Source organism: Cyanistes caeruleus, chromosome 25 (assembly GCF_971803275.1).
Source record: "Cyanistes caeruleus chromosome 25, bCyaCae1.hap1.1, whole genome shotgun sequence".
Taxonomy (NCBI): Eukaryota; Metazoa; Chordata; class Aves; order Passeriformes; family Paridae; genus Cyanistes; species Cyanistes caeruleus.
Genome location: NC_141725.1, coordinates 5,066,560 through 5,091,526, shown reverse-complemented (window position 1 = coordinate 5,091,526; position 24,967 = coordinate 5,066,560). Strand labels below are relative to the sequence as shown.

The 24,967-nt window shown below is 46.5% G+C and overlaps 1 protein-coding gene and 1 long non-coding RNA gene across 5 annotated transcripts in view; one reads left to right on the top strand and one right to left on the bottom strand.

Annotated features, from left to right (window-relative positions):
- Window positions 1-1,004: 1,004 nt before the first annotated feature.
- Window positions 1,005-12,224, bottom strand: LOC111940199 (uncharacterized). 3 transcript variants are annotated; one of them, XR_015279276.1, is made up of 6 exons: window positions 11,137-11,193; window positions 9,427-10,102; window positions 9,066-9,170; window positions 7,776-7,975; window positions 6,564-6,694; window positions 1,005-2,563 (listed from the first exon to the last, which is right to left on the bottom strand). It is a non-coding gene; the product is annotated as an uncharacterized LOC111940199 (long non-coding RNA). The 3 variants fall into 3 exon arrangements; XR_015279277.1 differs by lacking the exons at window positions 1,005-2,563; window positions 11,137-11,193 and adding an exon at window positions 12,124-12,224 and having other exon boundaries at window positions 6,498-6,694; XR_015279278.1 differs by lacking the exon at window positions 1,005-2,563 and having other exon boundaries at window positions 11,090-11,172.
- UPF1 (UPF1 RNA helicase and ATPase) overlaps window positions 11,776-24,967 on the top strand; it is a 25,729-nt gene continuing 12,537 nt past the window's right edge. The window contains exons 1-13 of one of the 2 annotated variants that reach the window (XM_086863137.1): window positions 11,776-12,307; window positions 18,304-18,446; window positions 18,770-18,859; window positions 19,069-19,236; window positions 20,019-20,199; window positions 20,816-20,977; window positions 21,520-21,604; window positions 21,755-21,853; window positions 22,062-22,170; window positions 22,962-23,121; window positions 23,229-23,347; window positions 24,161-24,325; window positions 24,425-24,539. In XM_086863137.1, coding sequence (XP_086719263.1) covers window positions 12,083-12,307; window positions 18,304-18,446; window positions 18,770-18,859; window positions 19,069-19,236; window positions 20,019-20,199; window positions 20,816-20,977; window positions 21,520-21,604; window positions 21,755-21,853; window positions 22,062-22,170; window positions 22,962-23,121; window positions 23,229-23,347; window positions 24,161-24,325; window positions 24,425-24,539 — 1,821 coding nt within the window. In that variant the 5' untranslated portion in view covers window positions 11,776-12,082. Of the gene's footprint in view, window positions 12,308-18,303; window positions 18,447-18,769; window positions 18,860-19,068; window positions 19,237-20,018; window positions 20,200-20,815; window positions 20,978-21,519; window positions 21,605-21,754; window positions 21,854-22,052; window positions 22,171-22,961; window positions 23,122-23,228; window positions 23,348-24,160; window positions 24,326-24,424; window positions 24,540-24,967 lie in introns of both variants that reach the window. The other variant, XM_086863136.1, reaches the window with a different exon arrangement.

The window sequence follows — 24,967 nt, the reverse complement described above, 5'->3', positions numbered from 1 at the left end:
TAATTCAAAATTAATACCGCTTTTCTTGCCTTTTCCTCTCACTGACCACAAGGAAACCTGCCCAAAATCTCCTGAACACACAGCAAAAAACAACTTTTAATTAATTCATTAATTCAAAATTAATTTTGATTTTCCTTCTCCTCTCACTGACCACAAGGAAACCTGCCCAGATCTCCTGAACACACAGCAAAAAACAGCCTCTAATTAATTCATTAATTCAAAATTAATTTTGATTTTCCTTCTCACTGACCACAAGGAAACCTGCCCAGATCTCCTGAACACACAGCAAAAGACAACTTTTAATTAATTCATTAATCAAAATTAATTTTGATTTTCCTTCTCCTCTCACTGACCACAACAGGAGCTGGGGTTTCCTCTCCCGATTTTCCCTTTTTCCATTTTAAAACCCCTCAGCAAATCCAGCAGGAAGAGCTCTGGGATAATTGAACAGCTGGAAAGCAGCAGAGGCAGCGATCGGGTCTTTTCAGGACACCAGGGATCAAAGAGGTGCTCTGTACAAATGATTTTGCAGCCAGTTCTTGGCAGGAGACAGAAACCTTTTCCCTGCTGGAAATGAGATTTAAGTTGTAAGGAGAGGAAGAAAAGGATCGATCGCTTTGTGTTAATTCCCTTTCTCCCAACTGGAAATATCAAATGGGACAGAGGGAAAAAAGGGGGGGGAAATAAATTGGTTATTGAATGTAATATTCTCTGTCTCATCTCAGGAAGAGATTAAATTCACTTAAATTCACTTAGATTTGGTTTTAATAGGAGTCATTTAACACTTGTGTGGGGAAAAAGGGATTTTTTTCTTATATAGAAAAATGGGGAGAAAACCCTTTCTGAATGCCAGTGAGAATTCTCCAGGATAGGTGGGTTTGTGGTTTTTTTTGTTGTGGAATCGGGAGGTTTGTGAAGAGCACAAAGAAAAGAGGGATAGTGGGAATTTTCCATGTTGTCCTTTGAAGTGGTCTCACTATCCTTAGGCAAAAATGAGAATGTTGAATAAGAAAATGGATTTATTATAAAATTCCTCCTCTTCTGGGGGTGCTGGAGCAGAGCTTTTTGCTCCATCCTTTTTACCTGTCCCCCCCTTTCCAGCTCCTGTTTCATCCCCAGCAAACCAGAAGGAAATTTCCTTCCCAAAAAACTGCTTCTAATTCCTTGGACAGACCCTGGTGTGTCAGTTCCTCACCCTGTGTCCCCTTCCCAGGGATCTCCTGAGGTTTTTCAGAGGTTTTCCAGCAAGGATGGTCCTGGCTGTGACCAGGACGAACCCACGGAGATGCTCTGGGCGTGGGGAAGGACAGGGAGAACTTTTTCTCTCACCAAAGGAACATTTCCTCCAATAGAAAGATAAATTTCCAGATAAAAAGAGAGAGGAACTTCCCAGATATAAAAACCTGGGGAACAGTGGGAAACACTTCCATGCAGGAGAACCTTCTCAGTCTGGAGCTGCAGCTCCACCCTGAAGTTTAATTAACAAATACCAATAAAACCAACAAATCAAACAAACAGGAAATGGAAATGTGGAAATGCTCATTTCACCCTCTCATGGCTTTTGGGACAACCACTGGCTCCCAAATCCATCTTTTTCCTGGCTGCCACCCCCTCAGCTGCCCTTACCACGCGTTTTATTTTGCACAGCTTTGAGACATTACAGATTCTTGGCCCCCATCTGCAAACGGTGCTGGACATCCTCGATGAGCTCAGAGGAAAATTCAGCATCATCCAGGCTCTGGGCTTGTTTTGGGGTTTTTTGTCACTTCCAGAGGAATGGAAAAACGGCGTGAGCAGGCTCACAAGGGGTGGGAAGCTCTCCAGAAAGAAGGAGGATGGAGACTGATCCAAACCTCTGGAGTTTTCCAGAAAAAATCTCAGCGCCACAAGTCTCCCGGGAATGATCTGGCTCTGGAGAGCGCCGGCTGTGCCTTCTCCCGACCCCACCCAGAGCTGAAAAACAGCCTCAAGGGCAAACCTGCTCTTTTTCCATAATAATCTTCAGGGTCATGGGCCGTGGACAGATCCAGAGTCAGTCCTTGCTCCATCTGAACTGCTCTTCCCACCCAAAAATTGCAAGGGCACGTATTTGGCCTGATTGCCGTGGTCCCAGGTTCCTTTAATTTCAATTCCAGATGGAAAGCAGATCAATCCTCTGCCTTTCTGCAGCGTTCCCTCCATAAAATTCCAACTCCTTTTGGCCAGCACAGGGTCAGGATCTTGCAGTTCCCCTGGAGCCAGAGCACGTTGGGTGTGACATCGACAGCCGCAGAAATACCCACCAGGAGAGACAATTCCATGAGCTCTCCCTAAATTCCAGCTGCCTCCTGGACATCTTTTCAACCTTGGAGTGCTTTCTGCACAAGCCATTCCGGCCTCCACCACTTCTTCCAGGAAAAGCTCGCACAATTCCAGGAACCCCACGCCTCAGGTGGAGAAATGGGAATGACAAAAGCAACTTTTCTGCTGGCAGGGTTGAGCATCCCGGACACAAAAGCTGCTGAGAGGGCCGAGATTTCCCAAGGAAATCAAATATCCAGGCATGGCTCGGAGAGGGGAACTTCTGGAAAAGAGGAATGAACAAGCTCAAGCCTGTAGACTCAGCAAAATCTGATCTCACAGCCTGAGCTCATTCCTGGCTCCCAACACAGCGGGAAGAGAAGTTGTTCCTGGGGAGATCCAAGTCCTAAATCTCCTCCTAAAACAGGAGCTTTTTGTCATTTCCAGCTGCAGGTGCCCCTGCCTCTGCTTGCTTTGTTGGGATTTTTCCCCAGCTGAGGTTTGTGCTGGAACAGGGAACACAAAAAAAGGACAAAACGTGTGAGGTTTTATCCAAGGCTCAGCTTTTTATGGCCAAATTGTGGGAATTGATTTAAAACTCCAGGGAAAGGGCTGATCCCACAGCTGAGGGCCTGAGGGTGATCCTGCACTTCAGCCCACGGGGGAGAGACCCCACAAAGCAGTTTCTAGATGGAATTTTTGATGTCCAGATCCACTGGAACAACATTCCTTGGTTGTTTCAGCCTTTTGGCCTCCTCAGGAGAGGAGCTGGATGCAGATTTTGGCTGGATTTGGGTTAAATCCCAGGAGAAGAGCTCAGGATCGCTCTGGGATCGCAGTCTGGGGTCACCACAATCCGTCACCAGCTCCCCCAAGATTTGGTTTCTGATCCCCAGACCGAAGAGTGAAAACCCTGCCCAGGGTTTAAACATCTTCCTCCACTTCCTTGGAACCCTCAGGCTCGCAGAAAATTCCAGGCTTTTCATCCCCCTTTCCTCAGGGTTATTCTGATTCGGTTTTCCATCCTGACTTTCCATTTTGCTGCAGTTCCTCCCCAGCCTGGCTCCTCTTGCCCAAACTCCAACATTATTTTTCAGCTGAAATGACATCATGGCTGAAGTGCTGGTTAAAATTATTGCTCTCCAGACCTCCCTCACATCCCCTTTTGCAATCCCCTCTTCTGCTCTCATCTGGAGCCAGGAAGGGTGGCCTAAAACTGGAATGTCCTGTCCACATCCACCCCAGGACTTTTCGCTCTGCCCCCATCCTATAGCCAAAATTAAAAAAAAAAAAAAAAAAAAAATTCCAACTGAACATTTCAATTTTTTTTTTAATAACATTTGCTAACAACCCCATAAAAACAATTCTGTTTTGGGCCCTCTCCACATGACATCAGGCTCATGGATTTCTGGAGCAGGCTCCAGAAGCCGTTTGCAAACTTGTGTTTGCTCTTCAATCCAGGCTGGCGGTGCCGTTTTTAGCAAAAGCAGCCCCAGGTCAGAGTTTCCAGACTCCTCCGTGGGTTTGCTGTGCTCAGAACCCTGGAATTCCATCCCAGCACCTGTGGCTGCCTCTGGAATGTGAATTAATAAGTTTTTGTTCCTAATAAGTTTTTGATTTCTGTATAAATGTTATTTCCTGTATGTATACGTGTGCATGTGTTTTACTTTGATGGTTTTTCATTGTCAGAACAAGACTGGATATTTTACCTTTGTTTACAAGAGAGGGGGAGGAAACAGAGGTTGCAGTTCAGGAGCATGGAAACATGATTTTAGATTTTGGAAAAAATGCAGAGATTGTGTATCTATTACAAACAATTCTTCACCAGTCCTTTTTAAACAAGTCTTTCACTAAGGCAGTTCCATCAATTACCAGGTATTGTTCTAAAGCAAAGCTGAGAGAGAATTCTTTGGTTCTGGTCAAAGGTTTAGAAGCAAGAAGATTAAAAAGTCATTTCAATTAATAATTTGGAGGAAAGTCTATGTTTGTGTATTCACAGCTTCAAAACAGAGGTAACTTCCTAACCGACCCTGCTGGTGATTCTGGAGGGAACAGTGTGGAAAATCTCCTTATCTCTGGATTCCCGTGGCTCTTCCAGGCTCTTCCCGCTGGTTTTTCCCTTTCCTGGTGGGAACACACACGGAGGAGCCCGGAGCAGCCAGGGAGAGCAGCCAGGGAAGGTCCTGAGGTGTTTCCATCACGATCCCAGGCCGTGACGGGACCCAGCGGCGCTTTGGGGTGGGATGATCCTTCCCATGGAAGCACATGGGAGAAGGGAAAAGTGAAAATTCCTTGGCAAAGGAATTTCCTCCAAAGGAAATTTGGATTTCATCCAAAGGATGTTCCTCCTGAGCGTCGGTGGGATGAGGGGGAACCTCCCCACACGGAGGGGGAGAGCAGAGTTTAAGGATCCCTCTGTTGGAGGGATGGTGGAACGGTGCCAAGGTGGAACGGGAATGTTCCCCTTTGGGAATGTGGGAAAATCCGGGAGCCCACAGCCCCCTTGATCTCGCCCCAGGCTCTTTGATGACATTCCTGGGTTCGTTCCCAAGGAACTCCTGACTTCTGGGAAGGCCTCACGAAATTACACTGGGAGCATTCACGGCCTGAGGGCAGCCCTGGCTGGGCTCCTCCTGAAATCCACAGAATTCCGCAAGGAAAACATTCCTTGCCCTTCCTAAAACCATCCCCCAGGACGTGACAAACACAGCTCCTGGCGAGGCAAAACAACTGCAACACCCAAAGCTTTTGGGTTCCCCCGGTTCTGTTTGATTTTTATTCAAGAATAAATGAAAAAGAAGCCTCGTCTCGATGAAAACATCACTTTTCCTCCAGCTGCGGGAGCATAAATGACTTTTACACTCCTTGTTTTCCAAACTTGGAGTATTTGAAAGGAAAAGATAAGGCCAAGCTGGCAAATTTAACATCAAAAGGGACTGAAAAGGAAAAGTCTTCAGGGATGGAGGGGAGGAAATGGAATTTTCCCGTTTTCTGGATGGTTTTGGGTGAGGGTGTTTGGTGCTGGAGCCCTCCTGGAAGTCCTGGTGTGGCCAAACACACCTTGCAGGTGTTGGGACACTCAGCCAGACCCCAATTATCCATTCCTTCCATTATTTCCTCATTAAGAGCCCAATTAAGATTTCTCCCACAGCAGGAAAGAAGGATTTCCTTGGGAGGATTTCTTTTCTCTGCAGGGAATGTAAATGTGTTATTCCCTTACACCAAAAAGAATGGAAAAAGCCAGGGTGGGACTCCAAAATTCCTGATTTTTAAGTGATTTTTTTTTTCCTTTGAAACCTCAGGTTTAACCCTGGGTGTTCTGCCTGCCCCAAGACTAAAAACCAAACTTAAAAAAAACAAATAAAAATTAAATCTCAATTCCATACTAAAAACCTGGATCAGCAACAACCTGAGGAGGAATCAGCTGATTTCACCACAGCAAAAACCTGCTGGAAAGTCCACACATTCCCAAATTTCCAAGGGATAACCTGAAAATTCCCCGTTTTCCTCTCTTTTTGGGGAGGATCACCAGCTCCACACAGACATCCCAGCCCCGTGGGAAGCCTGGATTTTCCATTACTCCACAATCACCTCCATCTGCCCAGGAAAGCTGCCAGGAATCCCAACAAACACTTTGGAGCCCATCAAGAGCTCCAAATTTTGTTTTTAAGCTCAGATCCAACAACATCTGCTTTGGAGAAATCCCATTTTTATTTTTTTTATTTTTTGTTCCCCAAGAGCTGTCGATGCCCCTTTGGAAATTGAGGATTTTGAGCTCTGCTCCTTGCAGGGGCAGCTTTAACAGGGAGCAGATCCTCCCAAAGATCTCCTCCAATAAATCCAGGAATTCCAGAGGTTTTTCCCTTGGATTTTAGGAAACTCTTGTCTTTTTCCCAGTGAGTTTTAATTTCACATGGTGATTCTGCAGCTAAAAACCTACAAGTTCTGTCCATAAAAAGCATTTTTTTCCCTACATTAATTCCTTGAGTCCAGATCCTGTTTCAGCTCTTTCCAAGGAAAGGGAGTTTTAACACATTTTTGGAGGGAAGGATTTCAAGTTTCCTGCTGAAACACAGAATTTTTAATCCTTAATTTATATATTAAATTCCAATCTATTGGAATTTTTATCTTTTTATTTTTATTTTATTTATTTTTAGTGCCCATTTGGAGCTGGTTTGGAGCACCAAGTTTCATTTCCTGCTTTCCATCTGCTGCTGTTTTCTTTTATTGTCTTTTTATTATCTGTTCTCTTTTATTATCTGTTATCTTTTAATGTCACTCACCATCCTTAATTTCTAAGAACTTTCTTCATTCCAAATCCCTGGATTTTGGCCCAAATCTTCTCCTCCTTTTCCTTCATGGGGTTACATCCTCGTGACTTTTTCTGGGAATATTTCCATACCCACAATTAAACCTGCAGGTAAATCAGAATTAATCAGATTTATCACAATCTGCTGAAGGATAAAAGCAAAAAGAATCATGAGGAAAAACCCTTTTCTGTGAATTTTCTCCACTGGAATCAGAGCTGGATTTGCATTTCTTGCTGCACTAAAATTTCTGGCACCTCCAAGAAATTCTTACATTTATTTAATAAGGTTTTTTTTGGAGGTGTTTTTAGCTTGTGAAAACATTCTGGGGATTAAAGGGCTTGGTAAAAAAAAATATAAAAAATAAATAGAAAAATATTAAACTATAAAAAAATATAGAAACAAATAGAAAAATACAATAATGTAAAAATAAAAAATACAGAAATATAACAGTATAAAAGTACAAATAGTTATATATATTTTTATATAAATATATTTCTATATAAACATATAGAAATATTAAAATGACCACTCACTGTCCCAGCACTCAATACACTTTTCAATGGGATGTTAAAATGATGCCACAGAAATGTAAGACTGAAGTTGATGAAGTTATAATTTTTTAAAAAATAAGGTTTTTTCCCTCCTGTTTTTCTTTTTCCCAGCATTTTTATCCCAATCCCAGCCTGCCCAGCCAGGGCTGGAAGTGAAGCTTTGCTGACATTTAGGATGAATCCACTGCAGATCCCTAAAAATCCTCTCTGCATTAATTCCAGTCCAGGGCAATTCAGGACTGGGATTTTTAATTCCACAGGAGCCCACGAAATATTCAATATTTACTTCAGGGGGTTTTATGGGGCCTTTGTTCCATGCAGGAATTTTATGGGATCTGGGACTTCCTGGCATTTCCATCATCAGCTGTTAATTAGCGACAATTCTCTGGGAATAAACAGAAATATCTCCCCAACCTCCAGAAACCAAAATTCACTGGGAATAAACAAAAATACCTCCCAAAAAACCCACAAAATCCTGCGGGATTTGTTGCTCCAGCAGCTCGGGATGGAACAAAATCCCAGCCAGCTCAACCTCTCCCTGTCCTGACATTCTAAAGGGAAAAACTGAGGGAAAATGAGGAAATTCTGGGGAAAAATAACCCATTTTTAGCTATTTCATTTCTTAGCCCATTACCTGTGAATATTTTTTAGGATTTTATGGGATGGAGGGAGCCGTAGGAACGTTGTGATCCCGGAAATTCCCAAACAAAAGGGAAATGTGTTGCTCTGAGCCCACCTCGAGCTGTTCCTTGGATTCTTTCTTTCTTTCCCAGCTCCTTTAGCTTTCCTTCTGTGTCCCTCTCGTGGTAACTCAGCAGAAATGGCCCAGCTGCACTGGAAAAATTAATTCCCAATTTTTTTTCACCTCCGTGGATTTAAAAAAAAAATATTAATAATAATAAAAATTATTTTATTGGTATTTTGTCAGCATCAGAGATTTCTTTTTTTTATATAATTTTAAAAAATTGTTTAAATTTATTTTTAAAAAACTGATTTTTTTTTGTTGTTCTTTCATTTATTGATATTCAGGTCTGGTGAAATAAGTAAAATTTTAAGGGATTTTCGTTTAGGATTTGTTTTAAGGCAAAGTGGAAGAAAAAGGCAAAAACCAGAGGTAGACAGGGAATGAAGAAAATGGGAGAATTTGGATGAAATTCTTTGTTGTAAAAGGCACTGGAACAGATGGGTGTGGATTCCCCATCCCTGGAATTGTCCAAGGACAGCTTGGATGGGGTTGGAACCACCTGGGATAGTGGGAATTGTCCCTGCCCATGGGAATGGATGGGATTCAAGGTCCTTCTAACCCAAACCACCCTAAAATTCCACCCAAAAATGATTTTTAAACCCTCTGAGCTCCAGGAGCATTAAAACAAAATAAAATAAATACATTTAAAATAAATCTTTTTATTTTAATATTTAATATCAATGTTTAACTACAAATCTTTAAATGAATAAATAAAAATTAAATTTAAAAACAGAGCAGAGGAATAAAGTGATTAATTTGCTTAATGAAAGGGGCGCATTTATTGCTGTGGGTGGGAGCTTCCCTCCCCACCTGATCCCTGCTCCACCCTCACATCCCCCTAACCAGAATTGTTTCATCCCAGGATAAAAATATCCCATTTTTCCCCCCGTTTTGGCCAGGCCGGGCTCCATTGGCTGTGCCCCCCTCACGTCACCATTCCAGCCTTATCTCCATGGCTGGGAATTCCTGGAGACCAATCCAATCCCTGCCTTCCCCTCAGAGCCCCGAGAGGAGGAGGAGGAGGAGGAGGAGGATGCCAGCAAATCCCAGAGCTGCAGGGCTTTGGAATTCAAATCAGGTTCAAGGAAAGGCCTCTCCTTATTCCCAGGGCTGGGATTTCTCCCAGCACTTCCAACTGCTCTGGTTTGTCACTCCTCACCAGCACCTGGGGATAATCACCTGCACATTTTCACCTCCTGGAAGCAGAAAACGTCGTTTGAAATATGAATTCACTCGCATTTCTTCTCTTCTTGTGGTTCTGGCCCATGAATTCCAGCTTGTGATCTGCAGGGAAATGGGAAACTCAGCACCGTTTGCAGGGAATTGTGCCAGCTTTTGCCTTTTTCAATTCCATATTGGCTGCACAGTCGAGCCCAGTGAGTCACGGCGCCTTCCCTCTGCAGCAGCCCGGATTTGAGGGAGAAAACTCGCACAAAACACAAATAAAAATCCAGTCTGAGAGCTCTGGAGCCTGGGTGTGGATCCATTTTATCCTTAAAAGTCACCCCCAGAGCTCCCAGCTGCAGTGGAGCAGAATTACCCCGAAATTCAAATGCCTCTTCTCTGTGTTGGTATAAAGAGAATCTCAGCGCCCAGTTCAAACACAGCACCAGTAACAACCAGTTTGGTTTCTCCAGCTGCTTTTCCAGCTCCTTCTGGGGGATCTGCAGCTTCAGCACCTCAGACAGCAGCACCAAAAGTGTCCCCAACGCCACCCTCGGGGACAAATCCACCTCCTGCTGGCACAGGAGGGAGTTTTCCACACTCGTCCATAAAGGCACCGTTATTCCCCGAGTTGTGCACCCGGCAGAGCAGCAGAACTTTGATCCTTTTCCAAGACTTTTGAGGATTCTGTCAAGCAGCCAAATGTTTGGAGTGTGTTGTGTTTATTAATAAATAAAAGTGTTCGCAGCAAGCAGCCACCTGGCTTTGTACTTTTTTTTTCCCTCCCCTCCGGTTCCACTTTCATCCTCAAATGTTATTTCACGCTTTCTCCCCGTTACGCTTTGGTCTGAACAGTTTATTCTATTCAAAAGCTTAAAAATAAGATTAGTTCACTCTCTCTGCAGAAGTGGTGACTCCTGTGTTCTCTGGACTTGTTTTTTTCCCCTCCTTTTGCTGCACAATATTCCCAGGACAAGGATGTTTTCCAATCGCCATCTTTTCACCCCACCAGCTGCAGATCTGGTCCATGTTGTTTCAGGTAAGGCTTTATCCTATGCCAAAGCAAGAATATAAAATCAAAGTTATTTATAAGAGAAGATACACATTTGCATCTTAAGGTGGTAGGGAAGAGGGGGTGAATATCCAACCTTTCCCAACACACAGAAGTTCTCTTAAAACGGAATTTATTGTGAGCTGATGGAATGGAATGAGGGTAAACCCTAAGTTTTTTGTTTATTTAAAGGTAGAAATGTGGTGCTCCCTTCTCTGCACAACCCTGACCTCAGAAAATCCCCAGTCCAGCACGCTCAGAGCAGCTCAGTTCTCACTCAGGGCTATTACAGGTGTAACAGGAATTACAGCTGGAGCAGGTATTAATGTAATTCCCAACCCTTAATTCCCACTTAACCCCCCGTGTCCCTCCTGTCACTTCCAACAGGAACAGGCAGGGCTGGCAGCTCAGGGTGGGCACAGGGCATGGAGTGACCCCATTGTCACCACAGGGTCACCCACCACAGACCCCACTCCCTCACAAGTGTCCAGCGCCACCACATCCCCTCAGAGTGACCTGTCCACCACTCCATCCCCTCACAAGTGTCCAGCGCCACCACATCCCCTCAGAGTGACCTGTCCACCACTCCATCCCCTCACAAATGTCCAGCGCCATCACATCCCCTCAGAGTGACCTGTCCATCACTCCATCCCCTCACAAGTGTCCAGCGCCACCACATCCCCTCAGAGTGACCTGTCCATCACTCCATCCCCTCACAAATGTCCAGTGCCATCACATCCCCTCAGAGTGACCTGTCCATCACTCCATCCCCTCACAAATGTCCAGTGCCATCACATCCCCTCAGAGTGACCTGTCCACCACTCCATCCCCTCACAAATGTCCAGCGCCCCACATCCCCTCAGAGTGACCTGTCCATCACTCCATCCCCTCACAAATGTCCAGTGCCACCACTTTCCCCTCAGAGTGACCTGTCCATCACTCCATCCCCTCACAAGTGTCCAGAGCCACCACATCCCCTCAGAGTGACCTGTCCATCACTCCATCCTCTCACAAGGGTCCAACTCCATCACATACATTCCAGTGACCTCTCCACAACCTCAGTCCCCAAAGCCCCCGCCCCTCATCTCGATGTCCCATTGGCTGCCACAGCCGTCACTCAGAGCCAGACCCCGCCCATCACGTAACCTCAAAACCCATTGGCTGCCAGATCCGTCTCTAAGAGATCAACCCCGCCTACCGTCATTGGCATAAACGTATGCGCACCCCGCCCTCTCGCTCTCATTGGCTGCTTCACCTGTCACTCAGAATCAAAACCGCCCCGCCCCGTATGTGTGTTTGTGAGCGCATCCCCTCTCGCCAGGCGGCTCTGGACACTTCCGAGCCCCCTCTTAACCCTTATCTCGATAGTCCATTGGCCGCCACACCCCTCACTCATGGCCAAACGCCATCCCTTCCCACCGCGTGCAGTCGGGCGGGCGGGGCGCGTACCTCCCTTCCTTTCCCCTCACCTCAAAACCCCATTGGCTGCCGCACGCGTCACTCAGAGCTAAACCCCGCCCTCTCCCGCCCTCATGAGGGCTGCGGGGGTGAGCAGCGCGCCCCCTAGCGGCCGCGCCGGGCCCTCGTACGTGCCGCGTGTGCGTCACCCCCGCCCGCCCCCCCGCCCCTCCCGCGCGCGCGCGCTGCCGTCGGCGCGTCCCCCGCGCGCGCTCCGCGTCACCGCTCACGGGCCTGGCGCGCGGCGGCCGCGGCCGGACGGACACTCAGACCCGGCCGGACACTCGGACGCGGCCCCGCTCCTCTCCTTTCTCCCGCCCGTTGGCTCCGGGGCCGCCCGGCGAGCCGGCCCGAGCGCGGCGGCGGCGGCGGCGGGTTCGTTTTTGTGTGTGGGGGGGGCGCGCGGCCTGGTGCGCGCGGCGGATCCCGCCGCTCGCGTAGCGCGGCCGCCCGGGCTCGCTGAGGGGGAGGCCCGGGTTGGGGGGGGGGGCGAAGGCTCCCGGCGAGAGGAAACGCCGCCGCCATGAGCGTGGAGGCGTACGGCCCCAGCTCGCAGACCCTCACCTTCCTGGACACCGAGGAGGCCGAGCTGCTCGGCGCGGACACACAGGGCTCCGAGTTCGAGTTCACCGACTTCACCCTCCCCAGCCAGACCCAGACGCCGCCCGGGCCGGGCCAGGCGGGGCCGGCACAGGGCCAGGGTCCCCCGGGCGCGGGGCAGGGAGCTCCGGGCCCGCTGGAAGCGCAGGTGAGGGGGTCGTGAGGCGGCGGAGGAGCGGGGGGTCCGGAAGGGGCGGGCGGGGAGCGGGAGCCGCGTGTGGAGCAGCCCCGGGAGGCGGAATTGGAGCGAGTTGTTGCAGGGAGGAAACTTGGCGGCCGGCTGGCCGAGTCGCGATAGTTGTGTCGTTGCGATAGGGAGGCGAAAAAAACCAGCGGGGCTGGGTGTCGGTTCAGGTTCGTTCTCCTTAAAACAAACCCGGGTTTTGGGTGGTGCTTGGTTATCGAAAGTTGGGTGCTGAGGAAATTCGGCTTTTTTTGTTTTTTTTTTTTTTTACTTCCTGTTGCTAAAATACGCTTCAATTTCTTCTCGTTATTACCATGAATATTAATATTTTATTTTGATTTCCACTTTTTTATTTTGCTGCACCGTTGTTGGGCTGGTTTGTTTCGGGGTTGTATGGCAGGGACAGGCCTGAGATGAGTTCTGAGCTCTGCTTCCTCGTGGCTTTAACACAGATTTTAGTTCTGTTTCTTTTTAGTATCACACTTGACGGTTGGTACCTAAAAGACAATGAAATTGTGTTCATTTAGCAATTCACAGCTCGTAGGCAGGGGAGAAATTAGGATTACAGCTCACAAGAAGTGAAGATAACAATCTCCGTGTGCCCGTAGTAAACAACAAAAACACCGAAGAACTCTCCCGTGTTTTTTAAAAAGCCACGCTTTTCTCCAGTTGAGAGATCATGGAATGTTCAATTTCCTCACAGACTCCTGAAATCCCATTATTAACCATTAAACGCTTGTACATCACCCACGTGTTAAGGGATGAGTTTAAAGAGGACTTGAGAGCTTTGGGTGAGTTTTTATCCCCAAACCAAACATCCTGGACCTGTTTTTTGTCCTTTTATTTGCAAAACCTGTCCCAGCAGGGTCTGTGAGCGCAGCAGAGTGGAACAGGGAGCACATCCAGCTCCACAGGTGTGCAGGGCAGGACCGAGGGAGGATTTTCCCTGTCCTGGGGGTTTCTCCCAGCACAAATTAAATCAGTTTTTATGCCTGAAAGTGCTCAGTGGCAGCAGGGACTGTGTTTGTAAGGCAGAGACAGAGAGCTCAGAGCTGTTGGGTTATTTTCTGTTTATTTGCAGCTTTTGGATTTGGTAGAATTGATGCAATTTGGGCATTGAGAGATCCGAATTATTTTCTACCAGTAGTAAAACCTGTGTGTACTATACATTCCATCTATTATCCAGACTGTATATTAAAAAGAGAATTTTAATCACATTTAATTTTAAACCTTTGATGGGTTGTGATCACTCCAGAGCTCCCAGTAGAGAATTTGTGGCCAAGAAGAAGAAAAACCACCCCAAAATCAGCCTCATAAGCTGAAAGTCCAGACAAGAAGATTATTAATTGGCCTTTTTTTTTGTCTAAACATGTTTGAAAAACCTTTGAAGTCAAAATTAAAAAAATAATAAAAGCTCTGGAGAGCACCTTCAGGTACTGGTTTTGTTTCCTGGCTAAAAGGAAGGGATTTTATGTCGATTTTTTGTTTTAAATCAGGGTGGTTTTAGTTTTCTGCAAACTTTTGTGGTTATCCTGGTGCTCATTTTGACGTGAGAAATGTCATTTTTGGGGAGGAACTCTCAGAGGTGGAACAGGCCCCGTTTCCTCCTGGGTGAAGTTGAACAAACCCAAGGATTTGCTCAGACCTGCCCCTCTTAACGGGCTCAGGGCTGATAAAATCACAAATTAGGTGCTTTTTTAAAAGGGTCTGGGCAAAATTTTTGCTGCCCTCACCAGGTAATTGAAGTTTGTTGTTCTTTTTTTGGCAGGAGGCATCTTTAATAATAATTTCTCAAATTTATCGGGTTTTGCTTAATGAAATATTAGCCCTGTGATTATAATTAAAGCTAATTAAATAACTAACTTTATTTGGAGCTGAGGAATCATGAAAGTGGAAAATCCTGCTGTTTCTGGGATCTTTTTAAAAAGATGAGTTGAGCCATGCAGGGCACCTCATTTTTTAGGAAAATTTGATGGATTTAGTCTAAAAGAATTCCCTTTCCCAATATATTTAATTAATATTTTAGTAGTGTTACAATTAATCAACGGTCAATTGACAAAAGCAGGAGTAGAGCACCAACATTCCCTGCTGGTTTTTCTACAGAAAATTCTATTTCCATTGTTTCTTGGAGTTAAATAAACACAAGAATCGATTCTCTGAAGTATTTTAAGAGGAATTTGAAATACCCAGAGCAGCTTGGGATGCCCCTGGATCCCTTGGAAGTGTCCAAGGAGCGCTCTGGGATCATGGAAGGTGCCCCTGGATCCCCTGGAAGTGTCCAAGGAGCGCTCTGGGATCATGGAAGGTGCCCCTGGATCCCCTGGAAGTGTCCAAGGAGCGCTCTGGGATCAGGGAAGGTGCCCCTGGATCCCTTGGAAGTGTCCAAGGAGCGCTCTGGGATCATGGAAGGTGCCCCTGGATCCCCTGGAAGTGTCCAAGGAGTGCTCTGGGATCATGGAAGGTGCCCCTGGATCCCCTGGAAGTGTCCAAGGAGCGCTCTGGGATCATGGAAGGTGCCCCTGGATGGGTTTGAAGCTCCCTTCCCACCCCAAACCATGCCGGGATTGTCTGGAATCCTCATTCCCCCCTGGTTTTTCACTGCTGCGGGTGGGATTTTGCTGCTGGGACCCTCGGTGTGGGTTAACTGAGCTCCTGGAGTGGCTCAGCGAGGTTCTTGGTCTAGCCTAGGGAGGCTGGGTTTAATTTCCAGTCCTAACAAAGGTTGTTTTGTCAGGGCCAGACGAGTCCTTGTCGCTCAGGTCCCATCTGGAAGTGCCGCTCCCTCCCAGGGGCGAGGCTTTCCCCAACTTCCTCCTTGGGAAAGAGAAAGCAAATCACCCTCACTCGGGGATCACAGCAGAGCCCAGGCAGGGCAAATGACAAACATCCAGCCCCAAAAACGCGCCGTTTGGGGCAATTCCCTGAGCTGTGCTGGTGAAATCCATCAGCAGGCTGGGGCTGAAGCCTCGGAGCAGGACTTTTCTGGCAGAATAGCTGTTTGATGTGTTTTTAGATCTGGAATTGCTGGGGTGCAGTGCCAGTTGTTGTTGCAGCGTGAAATGCAGAGCTGGGTGTGCTCACCTGGGGCCTTGCTCCTGGCCTGGCTGGAATGTTCTGTTGCCACTGATCCAGGGACTCACAGGCAGCGGAATCCCAGATGATTTGGGTTGGAAAACCTTAAATCCTAAAAATCCCAGAGGCAGAGACACCTTCCACTATCCCAGGGTGCTCCAAACGTCCAACCTGGCCTTGGGAACTTGCAGGGATCCAGGGGCAGACACAGCTTCTGTGGGAATTCTGTCCCAGCCCCTCTCCACCCTCACAGCCAGGAATTCCTTCCCAATATCCCACCCAGATTCTCCTTTCCCGGTTTGGAGCCATTCCCTGTGTCCTGGAATTCCAGCCCTCGTCCCAAATCCTTCTCCAGCTCTCCTGGAGCCCTTTTAGGCTCTGGTAGCAGCTCCAAGGTCTCCCTGGAGCTTCTCTCCTCCAGCCTGGCTTTGAATCCTCCCAGGGAACAATTCCTTCCTTCCCACTGTCCCAGCTGGCGCTGGCCTCTGGCACTGGAGCCATTCCCTGTGTCCTGTCCCTCCAGGCCTTGTCCCCAGTCCCAGCCCAGCTCTCCTGGAGCCCCTCAGGCCCTGCAAGCCTGCTGAACACCATCTTGTCCCCCTGTTGATGGCATCAGGGAATCCCAGACTGCTTTGGGTTGGAAGGACCTTAAATCCCACCCCAGCCCAGCCCTGGCAGGGGCAGGGACCTCTCGCTATCCCAGGCTGCTCCAAACCCCAGCCAGGCTGTCCTTGGCCACTTCCAGGGATGGAGCTTCCCCATCCCCACTGGTTTCTGTCCTTTAGCTCAGTCCCTCGTTGTGTCTCCCAGGGAATATTTTGGGAGAGGAGCGAGGAGAGCCCTGCGAGTTTTTTGGGAGTAGTTTTGTGGCACCTCAGCGCTCAGCCCGGAGCTGCCAAACTCGCTGTGCCAGAAGTCACAGCCAACATTTTTCCAAGCAGAGCAGAGGCCCCCCCTGGCACCAGAGCTGCCCGTGCCAGGTTTTTAATCCAGCACACACAGGGCTGACATCACAGCGGGGTTGGGAACAATCCCTTCCTCACAGGACAGGTGACACCGCTGGCACAGCACAGCCGCTCCTGCACTTGACATTTCTTCCTCTTCCTGCCTTAAAAAAATACCAAACCACAACTTCGTTCCTTTTTTGGTTTTTTTGGGTTTTTTTTTTAAACAGGAAGCCGGTTTTTTTATGAGCACCCAAAAAAAATGGTATGAAATCAGCCGATCTCAAAGTAATGTATTGTGGGATAAAAATGCCTGGGAGTGTTTGTAAGGAGTTCAGATAAACCCTAGGCTTTGGCATTCCACCTGTGCCACCATCAGCTCTTATTTATCTTTTATAAAATGGCTCTATCAATTGGAAATGGATATTTCAAGTGGATGTTTATCTGCTGGCACCCGTGCAGATGCAGTTCCACGGCGAGCTGAGGGATTTGCCCTCATCCCACTAATGGGGTTGTGCTGCTGCTCCCTCAGTGGGGTTTGATTCCTTTTCCCCTCTTCCCTTTTGCACTTTGGGTTCCTTTGGACTGATTGTTTCCATTAAAAGGCAGAGCTGGGAGATAACACCAATAAAAAGCCAGCCCATTTATTTATTTTATTGAAATGCTCCTCATTTCATTTCATTTGCAGAGCTGGTGGCTTTGAGGGCAGGGCCTGATGGCTCAGGGCAAGTGGGAAGTTTGGTTTGGAGTTTAACTCTTGCAATTGGCTGTTCAATTTTTAATGTGGAGTCTCTCTAAGTGAGAAATAAGCTGAGTTTGCTTCATTACAGCGTGAATAGGACAACTTTTAATTTGTTTTTTGATTTCTTTTGCTAAAGGTTTTGTGTTGTCTTTGGGAGCAGCTTTCTGTCAGAATTAAGTTGTACCTCCCAAGATAAATTGCATTAAATCTGAGTTGTTAAAATATTGTATTCATAGACAAAGGCCTTGAGTGATTTTTGTCCTATTTGGCTGGCTACAATTTATAAATAAATCTTAACTTTACAAACACTGGGGAGTGTTTCCTTGTGATGGAAAAGTGACCCCAGCACTCCCCTCAGATGTGTTGTGAATATTCCAGTCACTCTGGTGGCCCCTTTCCCACATTTTCCATTCAAAATTAACGTGGATTAGGATAAACTTATCCCTGCTCATCTTTTGGTGGCATCTTGGCTAAAGGAGGCAGAGAATAAACCAAGTTTTGGGGTATTTCCCAACTCAGCATTGAGGTGCTAAAGCCCCTCAGGGCTGGAGAAATCAAACCAGGACACCTGAGAAAGCCAAGGGGCAACACCTGCAATGGCCACGCCAAAATCCCAGCGTGACATCCCCACCTCCTGGTGGTAAAAGTGCCCAAAAACAGAGTTATTTTTATCAGGAGAAAGGCTGGGGGTGGGAAAGTTGCTGAGGCAGCACCAAATGTTGCAGAATTCCATAGTGGATAGAGGAATAGGTGGGGAAAATCCTGTGCAGTAAAATTCCTGTTTCCAGGTGGATCCCTGGAATAAAAAAGAAGGGTGAGAAAAGGGCTGCTGGAGTTGTTGGAATGGAATTTTGTTATGTAAGGCTGTGGAAAAATGTAACTGCAGAAAAGCAATCTCCTTGTTTTCCTGCTTATCAGTTGGAGTCTAAATAATCCTGTGAAACAGGAGCAAGTATTGATTGTGGGATTGTATGGAAAAACACAATCTGCAGGAAAGCAATCTCCTCCTGGTAACTTTATTCCAATTTATCAGTTGGAGTTGAAATAATCCTGGAAAACAGGAGCAGATGAAGCAAACCTTGGTTATGTAATGGGGCTGTTCCAGCTCTTTTGCTGTGGAGGTTTCTCAGTGCCACTCGAGCTTTGGGGCTGGAGGAGGAGTTTGGGGTGAATTTGGGGGTTTATTTGGCGTTGATTTGCAGGTGAATGGTCCTGATGGGATCCTGCAGAATGGAGCTGTGGATGAGAACGTGGCCAAGACCAGCCAGCTCCTGGCTGAGCTCAACTTCGAGGAGGATGAGGAGGACACTTACTACACCAAGGATCTCCCCGTGCACGCCTGCAGGTGGGAATTCCAGAGGGCAGGAGGGAAAGGACAGCTCCCCGTGCTGCTCTTGGAGTTCTTGTACGGATTTGGAGCTGCCACATCCAGTTTTGGCCAGCTGGGGAATAAATCCCAGGCTCAGCCACCCCAGAGAGGGGAAGTTTTAAAGTATTTGTGACTCACAAGAGAAATTTGGCTGCTGTTTGATGCTTCTCCCAGCACTGATGTTCCCCAATTTTCACTTCCCCTTATTTTTGTGCCCTGTAAATTGAATTAGAGCTTGGATTTGGGTTTTCCTGGAAGCAATAACCAATCACTTCCTGGTTTTCCCTTTGGAATTGCAGTTACTGTGGGATCCACGACCCTGCCTGTGTGGTTTACTGCAACACCAGCAAGAAATGGTTCTGCAACGGGCGTGGGAACACCTCTGGCAGGTAAATGGGGAAATGATGGACACAAAACCGACAGTTTTGTACCCATTTCTTCTTCTTTCACACCCAAAGCAGTGAGGAACTCCTGGAGGGGAAAGCTCCAGATCCCACCAACACCCGCCACAATAAACAGATGAATTAACATTTCAGAACTTGCTAATAAATCTGCTTTTGGTGTGAAAGCTGTGCCAATCCGTGCTGTTTGCTTGCAGCCACATCGTGAATCACCTGGTGAGAGCCAAGTGCAAGGAGGTGACTCTGCACAAGGACGGGCCCCTGGGAGAGACCGTCCTGGAGTGTTACAACTGCGGCTGCCGCAACGTTTTCCTGCTGGGCTTCATCCCAGCCAAGGCTGACTCCGTGGTGGTTCTGCTCTGCAGGTGAGGAAAGGCCTTGGACAGCTCTCCTGCATCACCTGAGTTTTTAAAAAGCAGCCCTCGCTTTCATTCTGGTCCAAAATACACTTTATATTCTGGTTTGCCACCCTTTTTCCTGCAGGTGGTCACGCAGGGATGCAGATGCAGCAAAGGGAATTTATGTGGGGTGAACATCTTAGTTCTGTAGGAAGGGATTTTTCCTAAATTCTGCATTTCTTAGTGGGGGAAAGGGGGTTTTCCCTCTTTTTTTTGAGCTTTGGAAGAGCCACAGCTCAGCTGAGGAGGTGACTCTCCCTGACTCTCACTCCAGGTGGTTTTATGTCAGCTCACAGAATCATTTCAGGCCACAATAAATCAGAAATTGTTCTGACAGGCTCAGTCACAACTGAAAATTGATAATTACATGTGTTTTAATTCAGTGCTGTCACTGTGTGTTTGCCAGTAGAAATTGTATTTCTGTGGAGGAAGTTCTGGTTGGGAAATAACCTCTTTCCCTGATCCGTGTGTGCACAACCTTTATGGATTATAAACCAACTCCAAAGGCATCATACTTAATATTTTAAATGAATTTTCAATCCTGGAAACACCCAACCAACAGTCCTGAAATAATTGTTTCAACAATCCTGAAATAAGAACAGAAAAAAAAAACTCCCAAATTTTCCCAGCAGACTGGGATTTGTTTTGCTTGGATTTTCCCTGGTTTTTTGAGCAGTTTGAGGAGCACCCTGTGCAGCAGCTCAGTCTTGTCCAAGCTGACAATTTCTGTGTGTGTTTTGTTTGTGCAGGCAGCCCTGTGCCAGCCAGAGCAGCCTGAAGGACATCAACTGGGACAGCTCCCAGTGGCAGCCCCTGATCCAGGACCGCTGCTTCCTCTCCTGGCTGGTGAAGATTCCCTCGGAGCAGGAGCAGCTCCGGGCCCGCCAGATCACGGCCCAGCAGATCAACAAACTGGAGGAGCTCTGGAAGGTACAGCCTGCAGCTTTTTTAGGGTTTATTTTACTCAATTCTGAGTTGGTTTGGTTTTTTGGGTTTTTTTTTGAAGGGGGGACAAGACTTTTAGGAACTCTGGAAGGCAGAAATCACGCAAGGTTTAAATCCTGATAGGGATTTTTCCTAAATTCTGCATTCCTTAATGGAATTTTCCTCTTTTTTGAGCTTTGGAGGAGCCACAGCTCAGCTCAGGAGGTGACTCTGGAGCCAAGGAACTCTCACTCAGGGTGTTTTTCTCTCAGCTCACAGAATATTTGGTCAAAGGATTCAGGAAATTGTTGAAAGCTTCACCAAGCTGAAAAACAACTTTCCTTATTATATCCAGACTTGCAAATATTTCTGCTTTAAGTGAATTAAAGCAGAGCAGGGAGTTGTTGCTTCATTCAATTTTGGGGTTTTGGAGAGGCATTTTGTGCATCCTTTAAAATTTAATCTGGGTTTGATGTGATTTCTCATGCCCTGGTGTAGTTTTAAGGGTGCTTCCACCTTGATATCGCTCCCTGTATCAGTAAAACACGGTTTTTATCAGTCCTGCTGTCAATTCTTACACTTCAAACTTTGGAACAAAACCTCTCTGCTTTAATTTTTCCAGGAAAATCCATCTGCAACCCTGGAGGACTTGGAAAAACCTGGTGTTGATGAGGAGCCCCAGCATGTCCTGCTTAGATACGAAGATGCTTATCAATACCAAAATATATTTGGTCCTCTGGTCAAGCTTGAGGCAGATTATGACAAGAAACTCAAGGAATCTCAGGTAAAATGTGTGAGATTTGCTTTTTGAGGGACTCCTGCCCAGTACTGGGCTCAACCACAGCACAAAAGGAAATGAAGTGAAATAAATAAAGATTTGAATTGCTGTGTGACAGGGAGAGGAGAGGAAAATCCTCACAGGGAGGAGTTTGAAGAGCTTGAAACACTTGGGAACACCTCTCACCTTTCCTGTGTTCAAGTTTCCCTTTCCAAAAAAGCACCTTTTTGCAGCTTTTTGTTATCCTCAGCAGCTGCAGTTCCCTGGCAGGGAAATGGGAATTCTGGGAACCCCTGGAAAGATTTAACGGGTGTTGAAAGTGGGGGAGAATTGCACAGCTGGTGAGCAGGACTTTGTTTCTCATCACGAACTCTCAGAGTTCACCTTCTGCAGGTGCTGTGAACTCAGCCACAGGAACAAATAGAGATTTTTGTGACATTGGAACAGCAAGTTTTGTAATTTCTCCACTGTTTTGAAGCGCAGGGCTGTGGTGGTTGGCAAAAACTCTTCAGGAAAATAACAGATGCTATTTTCTTTTTTACCCTCAGACCCAAGATAACATCACAGTCAGGTGGGACCTGGGCTTGAACAAGAAGAGAATTGCTTATTTCACTTTGCCAAAGACTGATTCAGGTAAGGACACCTTTATCTCTCGGTCAGGCTTTCTTTTTTCCACCTTGTGAATAAAATCAGCATTCAGCACGGTCTGAGGCTTGGCCTGGGGTGGCTCTGGAAGGATTTTGTGATTGCTCAGAGAGGTTTTTTCTTCCCTTTCCTTTGCAGACATGCGCCTCATGCAAGGAGATGAGATCTGCCTGAGGTACAAGGGAGACCTGGCCCCGCTCTGGAAGGGAATTGGGCACGTGATCAAAGTTCCCGATAGTATCCTTTACTTGGAGAGCCCTCAGCAGGGCCAGGCCACAGCTGGAGTCGTTAACAAGTCATTAATTATGTCCAAAAGTAATTCTCTGCTAATTCCAAATCTTGTGAGGGGGTGTGGGGTGGGGGCTCTGCCGAAGAAAATCACCGAAATTGGGGAGAATAAAATTCAAATTTTTGCTCGAAATTACTACTTAACGAGGTTCTACAGATTATGGTGATGAGATAGCCATCGAGCTGAGGAGCAGCGTGGGAGCTCCAGTGGAGGTCACTCACAACTTCCAGGTGGATTTTGTGTGGAAATCCACTTCTTTTGACAGGTATTGAGGCAGCACCTCGCAGCTTGGCAGGCACCGGATGCGCTCGGTGTTGATTTTTGTTCTTTGCCTTCACTGGATGGTTTTAAACAAAAAAAATATTTGTCTTGTTTTGGCACCACCCATGAGAAACCTCAGTGGTGAGCACCTGGTGCCTGGTTCAGAGAGCCTAAAAATGGAATTAATGGCATCAAATGGCTGATTTCTTCTCATTTTGGAGGGTTTGTTGCAAAGACATCAAAGGGAGAAATTTACCTTAGATTTAATGATACTTGAAACGTGAGAAGGAAAACAGTTTTGTGGTTTAGCTTCCTGAAATTGCTTTAAACAGTTAAAATATCAAAATTTGGCTGTGGGGCCAAAGTCTGTGTTTGGTAAGACAGAGTTGGCTTCTTACCCTGCTATTAGAATTTTCTATTAGCAGTATATCCTACTATTATTATTTCCTTTTATCCTATAAGTTTATTCATTGTGGCTGCAAATTTCTGTTAAATTTTGCACCAAAACCCCCGTCACAGGTTCCTCAATTTACTTTAAATTTAATTTAACCTGAAATTACTGTCACAGGTTCCATCACCAAAGGCTGGTGTTCCTCTCCACGCTTTCCTGGGAATCCCTTGTGATGTTCACACAGGGAAAAGGCAAAATCTGTGTTCCCAAAGCGTCATTTTTGTGATTTTAGTTCTGCTAACAAGTGTTGGGCGTTGTTCTGTGTCCCATTCCTGGTGTGGGACACCTGTGGGTGTTTCACACGGATCTTTAGGGATAATTTTCCTGCTTTTCCTTGGTTTCAGGATGCAGAGCGCTCTGAAAACGTTTGCAGTGGACGAGACCTCGGTGTCTGGGTACATCTACCACAAACTGCTGGGCCACGAGGTGGAAGATGTCATCATCAAATGCCAGCTGCCCAAACGCTTCACAGCCCAGGGACTCCCTGATCTCAACCACTCTCAGGTGACCTCAGCTCCCAGGAGGGCAGGAAAGATCCACAAACAGGGGTTAAACAGCTTAAACCCCGTGCTTGGCATCTGCAATAGCGCTAAACCTGGTTTTTATTTCAGGTTTATGCTGTCAAAACCGTCCTGCAGCGTCCTCTGAGCCTTATCCAGGGTCCCCCTGGCACTGGGAAAACGGTGACATCGGCCACCATCGTGTATCACCTGGCCAGGCAGGGCAATGGGTGAGAGCTGCAAAGAACCACCTTGATTTTAAATTAAAAATCATTTGTGTCATTGAAATGTGTTTTCTGGGGAGGCTTCGTTGCACTAAATATCCTTCCCCAGCTTGTTTATAGTGGGTGTGTTGTTGTGTTTTATTTATATTTTTATATATTTTATATTATATATATATAATATATTTATATATATATTATATTCTTATATCAATGTTATATATGTATTTATATTTTATATTTATATATTTTACTTTATTTTTATTTTGTTTTCTATTATATTTAATATAATAGAAAATATTTTATATTCTCTATATAGAAAATTATATATTTTCTATATATAAATTTCTATATAATGTATTTCTATGTTTTATAATTATATATTTTATATTTTATATATTTTATATGTATTTATATTTTATATATAATTTTTTATATATTTATATTTGTCTTTCTTTTATATTTTATATATTATGCTTATAATTTTTTATATTTTCATATGTATATTTTTATATATTTTATTTATATTTATTTTATTCTATATTTATTTTCAATTTTCTATTTATATTATATTGCAAGTCTAGTGGGAAAAAAATCCAATTTATCGAGAGTTGTGGCTGATTTTTGGCCGATTTCTGGCCAATTTTTGGCTGTTTTCTGGTTGTTTTCTGTCTGTTTTCTGTCTGTTTTTTGTCTGATCTCTGTTTCTGGCTGTTTTCTGGCTGTTTTCTGGCTGTTTTCTGGCTGTTTTCTGGCTGTTTTCTGGCTGTTTTCTGGCTGTTTTTTGTCTGATTTCTGTCTGTTTCTGGCTGCTGTCTGCAGGCCCGTGCTGGTGTGTGCCCCCAGCAACATCGCCGTGGATCAGCTGACGGAGAAGATCCACCAGACCGGCCTCAAGGTGGTTCGTCTGTGTGCCAAGAGCCGCGAGGCCATCGACTCGCCGGTGTCCTTCCTGGCCCTGCACAACCAGATCCGGAACATGGACAGGTGAGCCGCGTCCCTCCCTCTGCTTGCTGGGGTTTTGCTGTGTTTGGCTCCAGTGGAGCTCAGTCCTACAGGTGGAGTTGCTGGGTTTTTGTTTTTCAGCATGCCGGAGCTTCAGAAGCTGCAGCAGCTCAAGGATGAGACTGGAGAGCTTTCCTCTGCTGATGAGAAGCGTTACCGGGCGCTGAAACGCACGGCAGAGCGGGAGCTGCTCATGGTGAGACCCCAAACCCCGGGGTGTCATCCCAAACCCCCCGGGGTGTCATCCCAAACCCCGGGGTGTCATCCCAAATCCCAGAGGTGTCATCCCAGATCCTGGGGTGTCATCCCAGATCCTGGGGTGTCATCCCAGATCCTGGGGTGTCATCCCACATCCTGGGGTGTCATCCCAAATCCCAGAGGTGTCATCCCAGATCCTGGGGTGTCATCCCAAATCCTGGGGGTGTCATCCCAAACCCCGGGGTGTCATCCCAAATCCCACACGTGTCATCCCAAACCCCGGGGTGTCATCCCAAACCCCGGGGTGTCATCCCAAACCCCGGGGTGTCATCCCAGATCCCACAGGTGTCATCCCAGATCCTGGGGTGTCATCCCAAATCCCACAGGTGTCATCCCAAATCCCACACGTGTCATCCCAAATCCCAC